General features: G+C 32.1%; 1 protein-coding gene across 1 annotated transcript in view; it reads right to left on the reverse strand.

Annotated features, from left to right (window-relative positions):
- LOC128986212 (insulin-degrading enzyme-like) overlaps window positions 1–18,280 on the reverse strand; it is a 146,906-nt gene that overhangs the window by 39,834 nt on the left and 88,792 nt on the right. Inside the window, 2 exon segments of the mRNA XM_054406431.1 lie at window positions 6,101–6,258; window positions 14,910–15,021. Coding sequence (XP_054262406.1) covers window positions 6,101–6,258; window positions 14,910–15,021 — 270 coding nt within the window.

The following is an 18,280-nucleotide window of genomic DNA, read 5'->3' on the forward strand; positions in this document are numbered from 1 at the left end:
ATTCGCTTCCCATGTATTTCTTATGGAAGTTAAATTTGGTTTTTCTTTGCCGAGTTCTTTGGCTCTTCTACCCGACCGATTTTCATGATTGAGGTCTCGAATTGAAGGTATGCTTGCACAAATTTGCCATCAATCATTTACAAATATTTACCTACAGTATTACACGACCAGAACACATAATTTGATTTATTTTATAATTCTTACTTCAATTTAAGATGTACCATTACCAGTTATACATTTATAATCCTATATTTTAGTCTAAGAACCTTCAGTTAAGTACTGGCTTTCATTTAAGCTACCGGTATTAGTTATTCAAATCGGACAAGTTTCAAGAAAACGCAAGGTGAATAACCAATGTAAAAATAATTTTTCATAGTAAGGTTTTAATATGGTTAAAAATCAATATCTCCAGTATTGTTCATGTTTTTCTATATGTTTTAGACACAAAATAATCAGTAAATTATAGGATTTAATTTGAGATATTGATTCGTTTGTATCAGTTAAGCTCAAAATACTGTATTACTCAATCAAAAATTATAAATTTGATTATTTCTCGGATATAATAGTTATTTTAACGCTGCGGAGCAGCATGGGTCCTCTAGTTAATCTAATAACGTTAACATCTAAAACGTTTAAGCCGTAGCCCTTTGGAAATCGGCCTCTGGGGCAGAGCCCTAAGAGAATTTGTTCATGCCAATACTTTTCGGCAAATCTACACACTCTAAGCTTCATTTTGATGTGCCTTTTGCCTTTGGTTAATGGCCTTAACCATTTACATAAAATTTGATTGTAACACTTTAATAATATAATAGATAGTTATGTTGATCATTAGATATACATAAGGCTAACAACTATTAATTTCTACTTGTTAGTTTTAACGTATTTCCCATATAGGTAATAAGTTATTACGGTAGTAGTCGTGGTAAGACCTGGACCCAGGACCAATTTCCTTTTTCGTTTTAAGGTCCCTAGAGGCCAAAACACCATCGGTTCAAATTCATATAAATATATATATATTAGGGGTCTGCGGTGCACCGAAAAAGTCGGTACGGTACGGTACAAGCTTAATTACCGTCATCGGTTCGGTACAGCATTTTACACGGTACAAATTCGGTTCGGTACAGCCTATTATAATAATAAATTACTTTCAGTTTACTATCGTAGTCAACGGCAGTTGGTTCCAAGCACATAAAAGTCTTATCAGTTGTTTGTTTACGATCTTCATAATTTATTACTAGCGTGATGATGCAATAAAAAACCCATTAGCAGTCCCAAATCCATTAACATTTTATCATGACAATAATTGTTGTATTGAAGTACTTCCAAGAACTGTTGAGTTTTATCACTTTTATTTCTTTACGACTTTCCCCAATTCTGTTTTATCATAAAAATAATAGTTTTATGATGACTGTTAAATGTTATCTCTAACTTAATCAGTATTTTCGTGAATATTGAATTTGCCGCTGGCCATTGCCTACTGCCATAAAACTGTTTATGGCTACATATTAAACTTGTAACTAATCTACAATCTTATTTTATAAATTAAATATTTGTTATGGATATTTTATCTTTCTATTGACGACCATGGATATATACAAACTTTTGTCGTGATTTTAATTTTAACATCAAAATACAATATTGCACAATCGTGATATTTTAGGCCATTGACCTTTATTATGCATCCGGTATTGCTGTTTCAGAAGAGAAGCACGTTGATAAATTATAAATTGATATTCCCGTAGTTAAAAAGAATTATTTTATAAACCTATAAAACAAAATCATAAAATCTTACATAAAGATAACAATAACGGAAATTGTAAAAAGGGTATAAAGATAACAACGTCAATCTTTATCTTTGTTCTTCTATTTCTTGGGTTTCCCTTCATCACGCATTCAACAAGTTGCCATGGTTACTAATCACCCATGTCGTTATCAGCTTTTGTGACATAGCGCACAGCAGGGGGTAAAACTTGACGAAAATCGGTTAATTTTTACCTATTATTTAATTACCAATGAATGTACGGTACTACTTTATTAGTATTTGGTATTGTATTAATAATCGGTCCAAATGGCAGATTTTTGTCAAATTTTACACCAAATTTATTGAAATTTCAACAATTATTACCAAATATTTGTATTCATTTAAAAGATTGATTTGCGGTATTGGGTTCCCCACTGAGTGCAGCCGAGCGGCACTAATGAGGGTCGGACCTTCTTGGGGGTGAACAATAGACGGCTTATCAGACCCTCCCCTCCCCTCCCCCGTGGTCTGGAGAAAGCTTGTAAACAAACTATTGCACAAGCGCGCGTGACTTGACATTGGGCTGCTTCAATTATAATTTTGTCAAATGAACTGTGATGTTTCAAAATCAAAAACAATAATTTGGGACCATACTGCTTAATAATAATGGACTGCAATTATTGTTGAACATACAATCCATTTTTAACAAACTAAGATTATACGATTCAAATACAATTATAAAAATTATTTTGGTATTTTACTTGGGGTAATGAAGTTATGTAGGCTAGTGTAATTCTCGGTTCATCAAGGTTCTATTGAATTATGTTTGGCAGTGAATAAGTGTAGAATGCAATTTATAAATTTAGGGATACACACCTTTTACACAGTTATAAAGTCTAATTGCCCAACATCAAATCTTACTCTGTGATAATCCAAATTTTAGTTTCAGAAAAAAACTTTGCAAGAATTGTATCCATCTTATAACCTAGTTTTGAAGCTGATAAAAAAAAATGGTCTTTGCCATTACTTCATCATAACCTCCAGTTTTTCATTGTCATCTGCTGTGAACAGCTGGCAAAACTACACTGTCTTCTACTGAATGCTTTTATATGTTTAAAAAAAAAAAAAAAAACAACTAGACATTGTGTTGTTTGGAAATAATTTACCAGTTTTGTGAAATTATCTTGTCAATAAATGTTTCAAACATGTTTATTCATAAAAACTCTTATCCTATTTTTAAACTACTTTATCATGGCTATTCAAAGTATCTCAGAGTAAAATAGGTAAAGCCTTTATCTCAACTGTGATTTTTCTTGACACAATCCTCGTAGTAGTAAAAGGTTTTGTTTTAATAATATGTGGTACAGTAATTGTTGTTTGAAAACCATGAATGTAGGATACTATCCATTTTCATAGTAATGTCTATGTATTAAAGTTAAAAATAATGGTTTAGATACAGTTCTGAGAAGAAAACCGCAAAAATACGGGTAGCCGCGTACCGTACCGATTTTGTACCGAGAACCGAGGTACAAAATATTGTACCGTACCGAACCGTACCGACCTTAAATTTTCTGTACCGCAGACCCCTAATATATATATATATCCGTTAGCATAAAACTCGAGCTAAATTGATCAGTTTTTTATGAAATTTGGTATAAACGTGTAAACTTACATTTATTCTAACGATTTTGTGAACCAGCATGATCGGACTACGGGAACGGGTGATTATGGGGGTTTTATGGGGTATAAATTGTTTTTTCCCATTTTTGACCATACAAACATAAATTTGGCAAATTCTTTCCAAACCATTTTGTAGAGCTTAAAAAACAAATAATTTATTATATTGAAGCGTTACCATGCGCCAAATGTTTACCGAGAAAATTCCAAAAAAATTTGTAATTTAAAATTTTTGTGTTAATAACTGTTGTAGTTTGCTTGTTTATAAACATATTTTGAACAAATTTGGAAAATGCATTTATTTCATATTTAACTATTATCATTTTACATAAAAAAGCTTTTTTACCCTCCCTGTTGCAGCAATCCTAAGTACTCGTTAAACTAATGCTATTTAAACAAATGTGATATTTTTAAGGAGATGTATTTTAATGTAAATCCAATCAGGCAAATGGAAATTTGCTTAGTCTGCAGGTTTGCTGTGGCAGGGGTGTTTAGTATTACGACATCAACAGAACAAAGTATTCAATGTTGTTAATTGTTGAAATAAATTTTTGAATCATACAGGAAGCTATTACAGTTTTTTATGAACATTTATAAAAGACAATCTTTAACACTTCCAACACATTTAACATTGTTGGAAATATAAAGCAACCAAAGACAAATGCTTAAACCTTTTGTTATTTATTTATTTACATAGTTACTGAAATTTTACAATACTTATCACTAGTGTACCTGTTGCTCGAATTCGAGCAATTGCGAAGCATTACAGGCGACTCACGAAGATTATGGAAATACTCATGATCTACGCAACAGTTAGATATAATCAAAATCTTTTGTAAATATCTTATCTTTTCTCAAAAAGCTGATCTTGTTTTTTAGTGTTTCTACAAATTTTTCCCTCTCATAGCCGCATTAGGTTGTCTATAATAACGATTATAAATGAAAAAAAAAAACATTATTTCTTTTCTTCTACTTGGTTGTGTTCTATGACTTTTTCTATGTTTCCATTGTTTGCAAATCGGTTATTTCAATGATTGCTCAAGAAATGTAGCATATTGTTAATTCAGTTTTATTTTTAGCCTATATCAAATTGTCCAGGATTTCTCGCTTTTTTCCATTGTAATAATTTCACCAACCCAAGTTTCGTCTACAGATGCAATACGCCAAAGAATATCACCTAGGTACAATCTCCGAGAAGTGGTAAAAAAGGCAGAAACCAAGCCATACAATAGATATAAGTTAACTCAAGAAATAATTTTAAGAGTTACTGTGATTTTAGGACTTTCCACTGATGATTTGGTAATGTACTTCATTTTGAAAAATTCAATAAATCACAATTTAAATATTAACAGCTGTTTCATTAAAAAGTAGTGTAGAATTATGCATATGGTAAACAAATTTGAAGAGGCAACTTTAAAGGCTTCTGGGGCAGAGCCCCAAGGGAATTTACCTCGTTCCTCTTTTGATGGCTCATCTATAGACCAAGACCTTTCTTTAGAGACCCCTACCAAGTTTCTACGCCCAGCCGTTCTCTCAAATTAGCTGGGACAAAAACCCAGTTTTCCCTCCATAAGAATAACATGGGATGGGAATTCAAAGGCCACTGGGGCAGAGCCCCAAGGGAATTTACCACGTTTCTCTTTTGATGGCTCATCTACAGACCAAGACCTTTCTTTAGACACCTCTACCGAGTTTCTACGCCCAGCCGTTCTCTCAATTTAGCTATGACAAAGAAAAACAGTTTCAAATTAATATATAGATACTAATATTATAATTGTGAAAGTTTGTGTGTTTGTTTGTTTGTTTGAAGTTCAATCACGCATTAACTACTGGTTGGATTGTGTTGAAATTTGGTATGATGATAGCTCACATTCCCGATTAACATATAGACATATTCTTACCTCAAAAATCCTTTCGGGCTCTGCCCCAGCGGCTCTAGAGTTTCCCATGTTAACGTTATGAGTATTCATATTTAAAAGGAATTAAATAATTTTGCCAGCTGTTTCAACTACACAAATTGTTTCTATGATATTCAATAGCATTAAAAGATTATACGGTTTACCAACAGGGTGCAGCACCATTAGTTCTTTAAACATGTTATGACAACAGCTAATTTGAACCAAGCAGCAACAAAAACCTGAGTGTGAGAACTTTACTTCTTTCTTTTGTTTAGGTGAAGTGGTAGAACATTATGGCTATGGTAGATGTTCTATATACTATAGTATACCGTAGATTATAGTTAATAAAATTTTCTCAAAACGTGTCCTCTCTCATTGCAAATGCAAAGTACGAGTATTTAACTACAATAAGCATTGTATACCAACCCCGTACTAAGGACGGGTACTCAGCTAGTTTGTTATATATGCAAATTACAAAAACAAGGACATACACTTTAAACAACAAGCACATTAAATAACAAACAAGATAATAGAACAACAATTAGACTTGAAATAAATGAGTTAAACCATGATTTTCAAATTTATCCTAGACATACTGAAAATGTTAATGAAAACTTTGGAAAAATCAATGAAATGTGCATGTAATAAATGTAAGTGATACTACTTCTGATATTTAAAAAGCATCAGTAAATATTCCTCCTGTTATTATTTTTAGTTGATTTTATATTCTCTATACAATAACTAAAAACTATAAATACTAAGAAAAAATCACCAAAAACTATACCTGAGTTCGAAGAATGTTAAAACAAGGCTCTGTTATGATTTGACAAAACAACTCAAGAACCATATTAGACTGTGTAGACTGCAGACTAGTCTGGTAGTAATTTTCTGTACAAGAGCTTCGATGGAGCTTGTTGTATCGTTCATAGATGTAATCGGAGCCTGAAAACAGTACATGAAGCATTAAATCCAAAATGTTGTAATATTTTAAATTCTCTTATTCTTACATAGGCTAATCGGATAATTCCATATTTATCTACAGTCAAGTTTTGCTGAAATATGTTACAACATTACAACAATGACATGATACCATTATTTGAAAATGTGATGTTTAGTTAAGTCCTGCGTAATTGCTGGTATTTTATATTTTAAGGGTCACTTGAAGTATATTGTGTAATGAATGATTTTTTTTACTACATTCATTCATAATGGGGATAGACAATCCCAAAATTTTGGGAACTCGTCCCATGAGACGAGATTTTATTTTGATCCAGATTTTTTCGAGACGAGATTAAAAAAAGAAAAAAAGATTAAAAACGCCTGCAGAAAGTCAATGCAATACCCGCAATACTGGAACGCATTGTAAATGCGTTTCCTTTGCGAAGGCGTTCTTATTTAATTAATTCTTTACATGTAAATATTACTTTGTTTTATAATTTGTTTGTTTTGACATCACAAATGATGAGAAGTTTTGTTAAGTGTAAGCAGTGTGAGATAAGTTTTACTACTGTAAACATAGCCAAAACAAGTAAGTATTTTATACAAATTAACCCTAGCAGTGGCCAATGTTAGAAAAGTGGAATGGCGATTTTGCAGACCTCTTTTTGAAAATCGGTAAAAATTCAACAGTAGGAGTAAATTTAGTCAACCTCATATTCCTTTTGTTCAGAAAGAACAGGAGATTCTTTTTTTTTCGGTAAAGTGAAAAGAATAAAAAAAAATTAGAATTTTATTTTGAAACTTCAAAAGCAGTCTGGGTGAAATTTATTCTTCAGATTTTTTATGGGAAACTCATTATATACATTTAATTAGTAGAAAATTTCATTTCCTACATAGATATAACATGTTAGGAAAAAATTTTTTCTTTGTAAGTTTTTTGGGCGTAATATAATAACAAACGGAGAACCAAAAAAATTGAAAACCGTACTGTGTTAGTTTGTATTGTAAAAAAGTTATATAATATATGTATATACTTATAACGAAATTTACAAAGGTATTTGTAAAGCTAATGAAGGAAGGAATCCAAAAAAGTCATAAAGTTTATGGTAAAAATAATTTTTTATTTATAAATAAAATAGTGTTTTTATATTTTAGAAATTTTGTAAAAAAAATTCATAGTAGGCCTATCTATATCTATACTATTATATAAAAATCTAATGGTGTCTGTCTGTATGTGTATTACTAATAGGTGCAAAAACTACTACACCAACTGGGCTTAAATTTTACAAAAATATAGCTACCATACCAAGGACCATTATAGGACGATTCACACTTTGAAACTGACCTTGGGCTTTGCCCCTTTGGCTTTAAAGGTTCTAAGGTGAGGATTTTCAAAGTAAATATTGATTGGTATCCATGGCTGCAATGAGAATACTCTCAATGTTTACATTTGCTTTGACATTTCAATGTAAACAAGAAGAACTGCCAAATTGCATATTTCACAATTGAAGACAGCTGATCCAACGAAATTAAATATAATATTTTCCATAACTATGAGGTAGGTTTATTTTAATCAAACCTTTTATCATGGATTATTTATTGTAAAACTATGTCAATGATTATATAAATAAAAAAATATTCTAAAAGCGTTGCTGTATCAACTCAGGCTCTGCTTTCGATTTTTAAAGTGTCTTAAGTGTTATGAAAATAATGTTATTGATATATTTTCATGGAAACAGTAGGAAAATTACAATCTATAGATGGTTTGTATGAATCTGGAGGCTTCTTTAAATAAATTCGAACTGCTAAACATGTCTTAGATTTACTTAACATAACTTGCACATCACATTGTTTTTTTACATGTATATTTAGGTAAATTTAGTAATTGTGTTTCGCTAAACCTATGCTTTAAACCTAAAGATTATCATCAATAACTAAATTGTGCATTGATTTTTGTGTACTAAAATCTGTTGTATATGTGTAACCATATTTTATTATCAAATGGTGTAATACAAAATACTCTTATTTTATCTTAACATAGCTTTCAGTTTACTTTATACAGTTTACCTACACAAGATTTAAAATTAATCAAAACCAAAATGGTGGTATCCACTACTTATCAGATTTAAAAGTCATAACTTAAACGTTTCTATTTAGGCCATAAAAGTTGAATTTTGTTTCTAAAAGCTTGGCGGATGTGTAACTATTATATGCAACAGAAGTAAGGATTAAATTTTTTTACTAATATAATATAAATACCTCGTCACAGCTCTGAAGTTTCTGTCTATTGGTAAAGATTAAAATGTTTCTATTTTGTGTCCTCTTCCCGACTTCCCGTTGCAAAGCACGGGTACAACAGCTAGTTAAGTATAAATCTTTTGTACCAAATATTTTTACTTCAAACCAACATAGTCATCTTGTAGTGTATTCAATTACTTACATAAAAATGTATAAAACGTAGGGTAACAATTTTTGTTTTTACGTATTAGGGGCATAATCCTATCCTACTTAATATTATAAATGAGAAAGTTTGGATGTTTGTGACAAGTGAACGCATTAACCACTGGACGGATTTTGCTGAAATTTGGCATGATGATAGCTCACATTCCCGATTAACATATAGGCATATTCTTATCTCAAAAATCCTTTCGGGCTCCGCCCCAGTGGCTCTATGGTTCCCCATGTTAACCTTATGAGTATTCATATTAAAAAGAAATTAAATAATTTATTCAGCTGTTTCAACTAAAAAGTTGATTCTATGATATGCAAAAGCATTAAAAACTTACAAGGATTACCAACAGGGTGCAGCACTATTATATTTTTTTATCTATGACAACAGCTAATTTGCAACCAAAAGGTGAGTGAGCGTAGCGAACGAACTTCAACCAGGACGTGATTGAGCCATGCGAACGAGCTCACTTATGAAGTAAAACGGGGCAAAGCCCGCGGGTACAGCTAGTAATATAATAAACGGAAAACCGCAAAATACAACCGCAAGAAAAATACAACCTTTTATAAACACAATTTCGCACTATTCAGTAAATATTCGTGCATAATAAAATGCATGAAGATTACTGTTATATACACACACACATTTCTCTAACAATACAAAATAACGAATTTAGTAATAAATCTAAGGATAACACGAGAGCGAAAACTCACCCGCAACAAAACGCAATGGTGAATACAAGGCACTTTGTGTATGAGATCTTGACAGTAGTGACACACTTTTGTCGTCTTCCTGAGAGAAAATGGAAATAACCCTGAGGGCAGGGCTGCCACTATCACAAGCTACATTTCTTCCTCTTTAAAATGACATATTATATGACTAGTAATAATAACTTACACTGTATGTAATAATTCGTATTTTCCATACTAGCGTATTACGATGGTTGGCAATTTGTTATAAATTTCGAATCAGCTGTTTTTATAAAATCGTACCTGTTGTGTAATCAATATTTCGTTCTAAATATCAATACCAAAATGAAGATAAAATCAATGGCTATCCAGTGGGACCACCCGCAAAATCCCAAGTCGAAAATTACCCGAGCAGGGTAATGCCAAACAAGTCGTGTTTTGACAGTTCCCAAGTGTCAGCTGTAAAATGCCAAAAATTCATTTGATTCCTAATCGTCGTGACATTGTTATTTATATACCTGCTACAGGGTTTATTTATATAATAAACTGAAAGTTCAGGATGTGATCTTTCGAATATATATTGTTCACATCAGAGTTGATTATAAGCAGTTTTTTTACCGTTAAAAAAATTTGGCCCATACTATCGTATTACGCTGGTGGCCATTCTAGGCGTCACGGCAAACAAGCGTATTACAATCGTTGACCACTGCTAGGGTTAAAATTGCTTTTATTTTATGATCAGTTTTTTTACAAGCTGAATTTCAATAATACTTGTTTTTTTAATATGTATAGATAAATAGGTACTTTATGTTAAAGTTTAAAAATAATGTTCATTCAAAGCAGGGTGCCAACCAAACAGACAATAAATAAACCAAATTTTTTTTTTGTTATTGTATATATGATAAGGTGTAAATTAATTGTGAAAAATAAAGCACTTTTTTCTTTCTTTCCTTCATAGCCAAAACAAGTCACTCTAAAAATAACACAAGACTGAATAATTGTTACTTGATACTAACCTAGTAAGCAGTGGCGGTTCTAGGACCTTGTCAAGGGGAGGGCTTGGGAATAAAGCAGGGGGGTTGGGGGGTCCTCCCCCGGGAAAATTTGGAATTTTCAAAGCCGTTTGGTGACATTCTAAAGCCATTTTTAACACCTAAAACCGTGCCCAATTGTCCATAAAATTTCATTTCACTTGTTTGTCATGAGGAAATGGACATTTTAAAAATTAAACTATGACGATTGCATTTATGAATTTCAAAACACACTGTAGACTACGTCCATATCCTCCTAAAAGCCGTTAGGTGACTTTCTACAGCCAGTTTTAACGTCTAAAACTGTGTGCAAAACCTCACATTTCCCCATTTATTTGTCATGAATAGACATTTATAAAACTAACTGTGACGATTACATTCATAAATCTCAAAACATATTGTAGGCTACGGCCATATCCTCCTAAAAAAGCTGTTTACTGACTTTCTAAAGCCATTATTAATGTATAAATCTGTGTCCAACTGCCCAAAAACCTCTCATAAAAACAACAAACACAAACCTTCAAACAGGGTAATAGGGTTTGCTCCTGTTATTTGTCTTTGTCATGAGCAAGTAGACATTTTAAACTCAAACTATGACGAACTTCCATTCATGAATTTCAAAACATAGGCCTACTGTAGACTACGAATCCACCTCCTAAAAGCTTTTTGGTGACTTGATAAAGCCATAACTAACGACTAGAACTATGCCCAATTGTCCTAAAACCTCCCATTTCACCTGTTATATGTCATGCAATCAAGTAGACACGTTTTTTAACTTTACGTTTTTCTCCATTTCATAGATCTGTCACAATATGTATAGTATCGAATTCAGTAATAGCATTGACTTTATAAACTTTAATAGTGTTTATAATAGTCAATGGTAATAGGCTACTGGTGCTACCGCTGATTGCTGATTGATTCCTGTGTAAAGTTAGTGGCTAGCAGACAATTTGACAACTAACCATGGAACATCAGGAAATCAGCTGTTCCCCCGTTCTCGCTCGCGTGCTCGGTGCTTGCCTTTGCCCTAGCATGTCAACAGCTGACTGCTGTAAAAATTTTATGATGTGTACAACTTTCCATAGCGTAATATTGTTTTATTCGTTGTGCTAGTTTCCACAAAGTTTATCTATGTGGGACTTAATACTACTCCTGCCATCGCTTTTAAGTTTAATGAAAACTACATTGATGTCTGTTTTATGAGATTGTGTATTTTAAGGACGAAATGTACGTTTAAATTTATTTTTCCAGGGCTAAAGCCCCCCCCCCCCCCCTTGGAACCGCCACTGCTAGTAAGACTGATGTTTAAGACTGATAAATTTTGTATTTTTAAAAGTTTAACTCTATCCTAATTGATATCACCATGTCTCCTAAGCGCATGAGTTATTTTTAATAAGGTAGACGTAATTAAGTAATGAACATTTTGTTAATACTGATGTTTTTTAATAAAAGATTTGAAATATTCTTGCCAATTATTATTATTTTTGTATTTAAACAGTAATCCGTCATAAATCAGTAGGTATTTAACAACGTTACAGAATCAGGTAAAAATGTCAAACGTGCATTTCCCATTATGTATGAGAAGGGAAATCCCATCTTGAAATTTTATGAAAAAAAAAATTCTGTCTCGTCCATCCCTAATTCATAACAATCAATTATTGATAAAAAGGACTTTAACTTTCTATAGATTCATTTTTCACCATAAATCATACCAAAAACAAACTTTCATAATTATTTGCAAATATACACGAATTAAGCTTTCCGACGACCCATTTAATTAATGGAGAGTTTAATTAATCGGAGAGTTCTTCTGGATCGATTTGATTAATTATCAAATCGATCCAGTAGAACTCTAGATTTAGTTGTACAAAGATTTTTTAAACTGAATTATATATGAGTAGATTCTTTGCATGTAAATATTGCTTTAATTGTTTTATAATTTTTTTGACATTGAAAATGATGAGAAGTGTTGTTAAGTGTAAGCAGTGTGAGACTGTTTTACTACTATATACATAGCAAAACAAGTCACTCCAAAATCATTCTAAAAACAACACAAGTCAGAAAATTTTTTACTTGATACTTAACTAGTAAGACTGGTGTTTAAGACTGATGAATTTGGTTTTTTGTAGGTCTGAAGCTATGTAGTTTATAGGTCTGATTCTATCTTTCCATTTTATCAGTGTAAAGTAAACCAATTGAAAGTTTTAGTATAAATCTTACAAATGTTTTTATTTGTTTACAACAAAACATATATTTATTTGTAAAATCAATATTATAAAATAGGTAACATGCTTAACAATATGATTCTGCAAGAAAAAAATATTAAATAGGCAAATTAAGCAGCTCACTAACATTTTCAGCAATACAGGTTCAAATACCTGCATTTAGTAATCCAAATTGCTGCTTGTGGCAACTTAAGTTTCAGTTCACTAAGGAACCATCTTCAGGCCGTACACCTCCGTATATGAAGACACATAAATAAATAAGTACATAGAACACACACGAACACGCACATTGATAGACGAACATGTAACATTAAAAAAAAACCGAGTACTCGGGAACACAAGACAGGTGACAGGTACATTAAATACTGAATGCAGGTATTTAAACCATTATAATTATTCAAACGTAATCCGGAGGCTACCAACTCTTGAAAATAGAGTTCTTCTAATATATGATTGAAAATAAATATTTTTACACCTAAAAATCATATTATGTCACATGTACGAATATACCTAATACCACATCAACAAAAATTTGCAATACACAAATGCGGTAAACTTTAATTATTGTTATTTCACTCCATTGTCAAGCATATAAACTATATAACTCGATTCGAATAGAAAATCTGTTCAATCGAATGGTTGCTTCGAATCACAATTTTTTTGCTGCTTCGCACACCCCTATTTGATTTATTTATTTCCCACTCTTAAACCAATTTTACAAATTTGTGTATATCAAGATGATAGCCTAAGATATTATACTAAATTGTTATTAAATTGTCTTGAGGTGTCCTAGGTTCAAAACCTTTTTTGTACAGTCCCTTAAGATGAGCTGTATTTCGGTTCGACTGACTGTTGCACTGCATTCTAGCATTTACTTTATAAATTAAAGTAAAATGCAATATAAAATAAATGGTATCAGCATTCTGACACATACTTTCTCCCATAAGTTTGTCAACAACCTTTATCATGTGTAAGCGGTGAGATACGGAAATGGGATTAATACAATTTTGATCAGAATTTAAAGGACTATAACATACTAAATTTTTATCAAAATCGGTCGGGCCATTTTTGTGAAAATCAGATTTTTCCGTTATTTTATGGGGTTTTTATGGGAAAATAACATAATTTACAATAACTTTTGAAACATAATTTTAACATAAATGGGATTTGTACCATTTTGTTCAGAATATAAAGATCTATAACACACTAAATTTTTATCAAAATCGTTCGGGCCGTTTTTTGGAAAATCCTATTTTTCCGTTATTAATGGGGTTTTATGGGAAAATCCCCATTAAAAATCAAAATTTCTAAAAAATTGAAAAAGACTATCACAATTGTAAGGACTATAGCATACTATGTTAAATAAAAACCGAATTTTTTTCTAAAATCCTATTTTTTGTTATTTTATGGGGTTTTTATGGGGAAATAACATAATTTAGCATAACTTTTGAACCGTAATTTTTAGAGAAATGGGATTTGTACCATTTTGTTCAGAATTTAAAGGGCTACAACATACTAAATTTTTATCAAAATCCTTCGGGCTATTTTTGAGTAAATTCCATTTTTCCGGATTTTTATGGGTTTTTATGGGAAAATCCCCATTAAAAATCAAAATTTCAAAAAAATGAAAAAAACGCCTGGAGATACCATGAATTAGAACCTACATACCAAATTTTATCGAAATCGGACCACAGGTGTAGTCTCTAGCTCTGTACACATCCAGACACACACACACACACAGACATCACTTCGAAAACCACTTTTTTGGGTCCAGGGGAACCCAAAACGAATATATCCACTCAAAACTCAAACTCGAAAATTTTGACGAAAACAATACTTTCTCCATATACTATGGTATAGGGGGAGAAAGTAAAAGTAATTAAAGTAAAGTCTCCATCTGTATAGACCTACTGTAGCCTAAATTTTATCCAAAGAGAACCTAGTTGGACGAGCCACTCACAAATTATGATAGTATCAAAATTTCATTTCCCTTCTTAGTTTTCAATACTTTGGTGTTTGATATAATATAGAAGGTGCCTTGGTTTGTAATAAGTTGTCCGTTCAGTTTGGTTTGTTAAAACAGATGGTGTGTACGAGAGAAATCAGTGATTGACAACAGCAGACTCTGTAGGAGGTGCAATTCAACTAGGCCTACAATAGTTTTCATTTTACACATGGCAACAACTTAAACGAGGAAATGGAAAGTTAAGTTCTATCCACAGTCAAAGACATGATAGTGACATGAAGTGGCGTATCTCACCATCCGCCAGCTGTATCTCGCGGTTGCGCAGCAGCTGACGGGGCAGTAATTGTCATAAGGAGACACTGGACTGTATCTGATCTTCCACGGACTGTACCACGGACTGGGCAGTCTGCAACAACAATACCATAGTCAGCAGATGGCCTACCAGGTTCCTTGAATAACAATCAATGACTAGTATTTATTCACTTATTTTATGCAACAAAATAGTATAAAACAATCCCTTTCCTAATTTTAGTGATGGATCGATTCCAGAAATCTGTTTTTGATTCCAATTCTTTGAAATAGATTCTTAAATCTCAATTCCGATTCCATCCATTCCTATAGGTTTTATATTTTTATTTGTCGACACCAAAATTAATTAATTCTAGATAACGACACCAATATCTGAAAAATCAATTCTCAATCCTTGATAGTGATACCACTTTTAGTTTTACAAAATTTTCGGAATGGTTACCATACTACACCAACCACTGGCTTAATGTCCATCCCCAAACTATTTATGATGGGTCGATTCCAGAAATCTTCGATTCTGATTTTGATTCCGATTCTTTGAAATAGATTCTCAAATCTCGATTCTGATTCCATCGATTCCTATAGGTTAAAATAGTTTATAGTGCTGCTAAAATTAGTATTTTTACCATCCCAATATTCTATTAATATTTTTATTTGTCAACACCAAAATTAATAGATTCTAGATAACGACACCAATATCTGAAAAATCAATTCGTCTTGGATGATCGTGGCAATAGCGGTTATTTTCCAAAAGTGCGATCATTGCAGACTTGTCGGGTATCAGCATCAGAATCGACTTTGAGCGATCGATTCTCGATTCCGATTCCAAAGCTAAGAATCGGTGGAATCGAGAACAGACCCACCCCTACTATTTTTTCTTATGATGATAGTTGAAAAAAATCAAATCAAGGGTATATTTAACTATTTTGTTTTTAAGACATGATTAATAGTCCTTGGCCTAGAATACTTTGAAATCATACTTATGTATTAGTAAAATACATAGTAAAAAATGTATTAGTAAAACTAGTAAAATCTGACTTTTTACTGACTTACAAGACTCTCGAAACTAGTAAACACACTGAAACCTACTTACTGATTTGGACTTACAATTTACTACATAAAATCTAAATGAACATGAATATAAACAAATTAAAAAATGTATGTAAAATATTTTACACCTCACTACAATGTTTTAACTAGGGATGGGCCGATTTCGATTCTCGATACCAGTGGTATCGAAGAATCACCGATACTCGATACTTCGCTTCATTGTACTCGATAACGATTCTGAAAAGTGAGGTTAATTATGGTACAAAACTCGAATGACGTTGAAGGTTGTAAAGAGTAATACATCACAGTTTATTCGGGAATACTCTGAAGTCAGCTAATGTAAATAATTCCAAGTTAATGTAAGTTCCTAGTAGCTGAAATTCGTAATATTTATATAATCTAAAATAGCAGCGTGCCTTTGCATTTCACAACGAATGATTTGTACAACCAACAACTAGTAGAACACTAGTTGAATGAGAATGATAGAGGCTTATCATTTGCCGCCATGTTGTCAGATTGAAGGCAATGTTGCCGGATTGGCCACATGGTATAAGCATTGAATATATAAACATAATACAAAGTGTATATAGTAGGGGTCTGCGGGACAGAAAATTTAAGGTAGGTACGGTACAATATTTTGTACCTCAGTTCTCGGTACAAAATCGGTACGGTACGCGGCTACCCGTATTTTTGTGGTTTTCTGCTCAGAACTGTATTTAAACCACTATTTTTAACTTTAATACATTGACATAACTATGAAAATGGATAGTATCCTACATTCATGGTTTTCTAACAACAATTACTGTACCACACATTATTAAAACAAAACCTTTTACTACTACGAGGATTGTGTCAAGAAAAATCACAGTTAAGATAAAGGCTTTACCTATTTTACTCTGAGATACTTTGAATAACCATGATAAAAGTGGTTTTAAAAATAGGATAAGAGTTTTTAGGAACAAACATGTTTGAAACATTTATGGACAAGATAATTTAACACAACTGGTAAATTATTTCCAACCAACACAATGTCTAGTTGTTTTTAAATTTTTTTAAAACATATAGGCCTAAAAAAACATTCAGTACGATGACAGTGTAGTTGCCAGCTGTTCACTAGAGGTTATGATGAAGTAATGGCAAAGAGCATATTTTTGTATCAGCTTCAAAACAAGTTATAAGTTATTACAGTTATTAAAGTTATTAAGTTATTATAAGTTATTACAAGTTATAACTCTTGAAAAGTTTTTTTTCTGAAACTAAAATTTGGATTATTACAGAGTAAGATTATTGTCTTTTCATTTACAAAGTTAACATCCACAATATCAATCAAATCAATCATTAGTTTATCTTAGGCTCAATCCAATTTTCTTAAAATATACTAAGAAAATTGGATTGAGCGCTATATTTTAAAGCTCTTCCAAAGAATCAAAAGACCCAGGCCTAGACCTAATTATTTAGGAGGGCCTATATATAAATTGATTAGGTTACAATTAGGGTAGCAAACTCACTATCTAGTTCATAAGATTTAGATTGCATAAAGTACCTTCAACACAACACAAATAATACAGGAAACTAAAATAGCTATTTACATTACAAGTGTAGTAAGAGCGTTTTTACATCACGCAGGTGAATGTTGTGCAATGAGCGAAGGCGAGTTGCATAATTCACCGAAGTGATGTAAACACGCTCTTGCGTAACGTGTAACGTACAAGATTTTACCTGACCCGACAATATTCAGGAGAACACGAGCAATATGCTTCATTATCAATTTCACTCATCTTCTAACAGTAACGTTCATTTACAAACAAAAGCTAGGTTAGGAAAATTCTTCAAAGCATAACAATAAAATTCAAACACACAGCTGATTTCTAGCGTTGAACGTCGTTGGCTCCATAGAGGTATATTTTTTAAGTTATCCACTCAATGTTATTTAAATGGGTTTCATTACATCACCGAGTGAGTTTTTTTCAACTTTACATCACTCGAGAAGTAAGGAAGTTGTATACATCACGCTTGGGATAGGGAAGTTTAACATGGCGGGTTAGGTAAAAACATTTTAAGCCTTAAACAGTCACATCTAACAATATAAGACAAGATACAGAACATGTAATGACATAATTTGAGACCGAGTAGGCTTAAATAACGAAAACAAAAATTATGCTAACAACAACTATGCTTGTGGTTGTCAATAGAAAGATAAAATATCTATAATAAATATTTTAACTTGGGTATAAAATAAGATTGTAGATTAGTTACAAGTTTAATATGTGGCCATAAACAGTTTTATGGCAGTAGGCAATGGCCAG

Source organism: Macrosteles quadrilineatus, unplaced genomic scaffold, assembly GCF_028750875.1.
Source record: "Macrosteles quadrilineatus isolate MER2022 unplaced genomic scaffold, UCM_ALF_1.0 Scaffold_2__2_contigs__length_208266976, whole genome shotgun sequence".
NCBI classification, from domain to species: domain Eukaryota; kingdom Metazoa; phylum Arthropoda; class Insecta; order Hemiptera; family Cicadellidae; genus Macrosteles; species Macrosteles quadrilineatus.